At 37.5% G+C, this 4,664-nt stretch overlaps 1 protein-coding gene across 1 annotated transcript; it reads right to left on the bottom strand.

Annotated features, from left to right (window-relative positions):
- Positions 1–881: 881 nt before the first annotated feature.
- On the bottom strand, positions 882–3,703 carry apoda.1 (apolipoprotein Da, duplicate 1). The gene is made up of 5 exons (XM_006792205.3): positions 3,608–3,703; positions 3,292–3,430; positions 2,352–2,473; positions 2,157–2,242; positions 882–1,956 (listed from the first exon to the last, which is right to left on the bottom strand). The coding sequence occupies exons 2-5, from the start codon at positions 3,406–3,408 to the stop codon at positions 1,721–1,723; spliced, it is 561 nt and encodes a 186-aa protein (XP_006792268.1). The 5' UTR covers positions 3,409–3,430; positions 3,608–3,703; the 3' UTR covers positions 882–1,720.
- Between the last annotated feature and the right edge of the window lie 961 nt (positions 3,704–4,664).

Here is a 4,664-nt window from a genome sequence, read left to right as displayed (position 1 = left end):
GCACTACAATGTAAAACCTTCGGTCCTTCACTACACTTAAGAAATTAAGACCCTTTGAACTCACAGACACAGCAGGGTAAACCACGCTGGACTGATGCAGACCATTTTAATTCCAGCACAAGCACAAGAAATCTCTCTGAGCTAACTTTCTGCTAACTTCTAACTCCATTCATTTAATCAATTTTGTTTTCATGGAAGCCTGGATGTTAAACTTAATTGTTGCACCTGGTAAAGCATCAACCCTGATCATTTTATTAAAGATGAAACAATTTAGGCAGTTTTTAACTCTCAGTCATGCCGCAGTGTTCATTTGACTTTGGGACCTTTGGACCCAGATTACTCCGCGAGGCTCTTGACTACGGTAGCCTGACAAAAGTGCTCTGACAATCCATCAAGTAGTGCAGCTTTGTAGCCTACCAAAGTCCTACTAAAATACTTTTCAAGCACCGTGTACCACATAAAATTGCTTCAAGGTCAGTAAGCACAACCAGAGTTCTTACATAAGGACGCACCGGATTATAAGGCGCACTGTTGATTTTTGAAATAATTAAAGGATTTTTTAAGAGCGCCTTATAGTGCGGAAAATAGAGTAGTAAAAATATCCATGTATTTCAAATTATGTCTTTTATATATATATGTATATATATGTATATATATATATATATATATATATATATATATATATATATATATATATATATATATATATATATATATATATATAGATAGATAGATAGATAGATAGATATTTTGTATTGACTTCAAAAAACTCTACCTACCTTTTCAGTTTGCTAGAATCTCTTTTAAGAGGGCAAAACTCACCTCAGTGAAACACACAAAACCCAAGATAAATGAGGACAAACACACAAAAATCAACAGTCTTCAGTCTTTTTAATGGACACCTGGATGTGGTGCTTTATGTTGTGAAGATACTTTAACTCCTGTCAAGGTCACCTGAATCACCAGGGTTTAAAACTTTTAAGAACATCTTGATGCAAATACTTTGAATTCCCAGGCCTTTATTCTCATGTTTAGCCTGAAAAAAACCCTCCAATGTCTGCCAATAGGAATCTTTAAAACTTGGACATTTTGAAGGTTTATTTCTAGATGAATTTCATGTTTTACTAAATAATAGCAGTTTTATTGCTGCTTGAAAATGCCTTTCAGCACGCTTATACAGAACATGAGCGTAAATAACAGTTAAAACACTTAAAAAGCATAAACAGATGGTAAACTTCAAACATCGACGCTATTTTAAATACGTAACCTTTAGTTGTCGTCGTTTTACAGATAAAGCAACACACTTTTCAACTTTCAAATCAGTTTCTGTGTGTATTGAAGGCTTCAGTGCAGCACGCTGATTTCATTAAAAACACAGTAAAGATCACATGAAATGAGATTCACTAACTTTTTTCGACACTAATTAGATCCTTCATGTTTTGAGTTTGTGTTCAGATTACTCAGAATCATCTGCTCGCAGCGAATAAAACATTTCTCTAAACACGGAAAGTATTCCTCTCAACTTGTACTGTCACAGTCGGTGTTGTGCAAAGTAAAAACTGGAGAAAACAGAGAAACTAGTTGAGTTTATCCTGCTGGAAACAATCACCGTAAATTATTAATCGTAGATTCATCGAGGCAAACAAACATTCGGATAATTTACCCCCTTCTGTCGACAGCAACATTATGCTGTGTTGCATTTGTGTTGCCGTGTCGCTGCTCACAGCATTTTTTCACAGCCCAACTGCCTGCTGGGGATCATCCTGCTCACGTCGATGTTGTTGTTTGCAAAGATCTCTTTGGCTTTCTCGATGGTGGATTCTGGCAGGGTGCGTGTTCGCCCCAGGATCCAGGCGAAGTCGACGTGGAAGAGCCTGAGGATGTCAGTGCATGAATACACCAAGGCCGAGTTCACGTAGTCAGTAGACAGGATCCAATAAGGGGAGTAGGGAAGGACTGTGATCAAGACAAAATTTGTAAGAGTGAAGAGACAAAAGTATCACAGTATTTTATCCTGAAGCTACACATACTGAGAGAATGTCATATATCTAATATGTGGCTTATAGAGGCTGATTAACTCATTACATTTCCACTTCATTCTTAACAACTCACAACACAGCCAGTCATTCTCAGTGTTGTCACCAGATGTTGCTCACCGTAAGAATAACTTATTCCCAGCTTGGCTGGATTCTTTATATCCTCTACGACCCCGATCCCTTCGATTTTCCTCACCTCTCCTTTTCTGTTTTATTCCACACAGACAAACTTCATGTTAGACTAAAACGGCTACACGACATGCAGACATTACCTCCTGGCTCCACATTTGCACAGATAAATTCAGTGGGACTCACAGTATTTCAGAGCTGACCACTCGAATGGAGTTGCTCGTCGTCAAAGTGAAATTGGTTTCAATGCAGCGGCCTTTCTCAAACTGGGCTGGCAGTTTGGCAATTTCAAACCATCTCCCCATGAACTGTGAGGGCAGAAACACACACGGGTTCAAAGACAACTCAGAGCAATGTGAGTGCAGACTGTGAATAAATCTACATACTCTGATATATGGTATGTGTTTTATAAAAACCTACTCTACACTATACTTCTGAGGAAGTAATTAAACACAATGTTTTGCCAAGTTTCCCTTCTGGGAAAAAGTCTGTCTTCATTTATTCAGTTATTGTACTAATGTATGCACATTTCTATGCTATTAAAGGTACTGAAAATCTTTACTTACACAATACTTTGGGTACTGAGTTGACTTACAACAAAGATTATGCTGAAATGCTGAATATATATATGTATATATGTATATATATATATATATACATATATATAAATAAAAAGTACTTTTAATAGATTAAATTATATTTTTTTCACATGAAAACAATATTTATATTAATGAATTCTTGTTTAACTGTGGTGTAATTATAATTAGTAGTAGTTGTATTTAATTATGTCCATATGCATGTGTCTACCATCCTCGACTTTTTGGTGCCCACACAATACAGAGACAAATATGATGACAAACACTCCTATCTGCTTCCACCACACACTATTCTGATCTATATCACAAATGCCAGCAATTACTAAACATGTATGTTTTGCTACTTAATAAGAATGTATCATAAACAGTCAGCAAATCTTTGACATGTGAAAATATTTAAACAGAAATCTCTGATAATGTTTGTGGTGTCAGCTTTTTCCTTTTCAAACTGTGCGAGAGAAGAAGGATCTCATGACATTCACGCCTAATGTGTTCAGCGTATTCTGCACAGTCTGCACCGTCACTGGTACCTGTTTAAGGCTGAAGGCGGGTTGAACAGCAGGCTCTGGACACGGGCCCCAGTGGGGAACCTGAGCCCTGATGATGGGGAGGGTGAGTGCAAACACCAGAGCCAAAGGTAGCATCATGATAAAGATGTGGCTTTATTACCTAAAGAGAGTATGAAAGAAAAGCAGGTAAGGTAACACAAACCAAGAAGGAACATGGCCAATGCAAACAAGATTACTGCTACGTCAACTCAGGCAACATTTTTCTTGGCAGAAATATTCTAATATTAACTAATTTATAGTTTAATCCTTCACATATATCTCCACAGATTTCTCTTACCTCTGTGTCCCAGTGGTTCAGATATGTGCTCTGTCTTTACCGACTCTGCTGTTTGAGTCGGAGACGCAGCCCTCTGCGAGGTTTTGCAGTTCTGCGTCCTCAATGGGCGTCTTTGTTTAGAGCCAGCTTTATTTCAGACATGAAGTAAGCTATTAGCAAATTGGAGTCATGGGGGACATACCAGGAGAAATGTAATGAATGTAATAAAATAATCTGGATGCCCTCCTGCCCCAGATGGACACAAAAGTATATATTTTGTTTTGTTTTTTTATCAGAGGATTGCTTTAAATGACAAGTTCCAAGGTTACATGATTTTGTACACAGACACACAAGTACTTTTAGACAGAAATGTTGATCCACAAAACGCAAGCGTGCTATACTCATGTGTGTTTATATGAAGAAAATGTACAAAATGATTAGATTTGATCTGATTTAATAATATCTTGTCTGGCAGGACAGAAACCTTCAGATTTGCTGCATGGCCTCACAAATGGTCGATGGTCTACATATTTACATTTCCTGCTCTTTAATGACCCTCTGTTTCTCTGTAGCACCAACAGCATATAACAGCATTCATGGTTTACACCAAGGGTGTCAAAATCACTGTAATTTGTGGGTTACATTCAGCCTGATTTTGGTCTTAAGTGAGCCTGATCACTTTCTTTTAGTGTTAAAAAATTTAAGTACGCATTTTATAAACCATTTATTTATAAAACTGATGATGAATACCCCGAGTGTAATTCATCTTCATTTCTTCTGCACTAAGAAATGCTACTGCCGTCAGCACGGCTCTTAGGATGTACACAAAAAAGAAATATTACAGAAAAGTTGCTTATTTCCAGCTTTTATTCTCTTACTAAAAGGCCAACATTTTCTGTTGATTCAAACAAGAACGTTTCCGTTTTACTCTCTGAGGTGTTTTATGTTGTTGTTACTGAGACGGCCGTTCAACCAAATCTTTGCCTTTCATTCCTTGTAAATGCAGGAACTCAGCAGACACACTTGACACACGGGTTCATCCCACCAGCAAACACTTAACAACGGGCTAAAATGACCT

The sequence above is a fragment of the Neolamprologus brichardi genome, chromosome 18 (genome assembly GCF_056152115.1).
Source record: "Neolamprologus brichardi isolate AB-2024 chromosome 18, ASM5615211v1, whole genome shotgun sequence".
NCBI classification, from domain to species: Eukaryota; Metazoa; Chordata; class Actinopteri; order Cichliformes; family Cichlidae; genus Neolamprologus; species Neolamprologus brichardi.
Note: the sequence above shows the minus strand (reverse complement) of the source record. Positions and strands in the feature narration are given on the sequence as shown.

Bases quoted from the DNA above. Each gene is read 5' to 3' on its own strand.
- apoda.1 (XM_006792205.3), bottom strand. From the start codon at position 3,408: ATGATGCTACCTTTGGCTCTGGTGTTTGCACTCACCCTCCCCATCATC. The intron at 2,474-3,291 runs GTACCAGTGACG...CTGCCCTCACAG, and splicing joins CCGCCTTCAGCCTTAAACAG to TTCATGGGGAGATGGTTTGA. The intron at 1,957-2,156 runs GTGAGCAACATC...TCTTGATCACAG, and splicing joins GGGAATAAGTTATTCTTACG to TCCTTCCCTACTCCCCTTAT.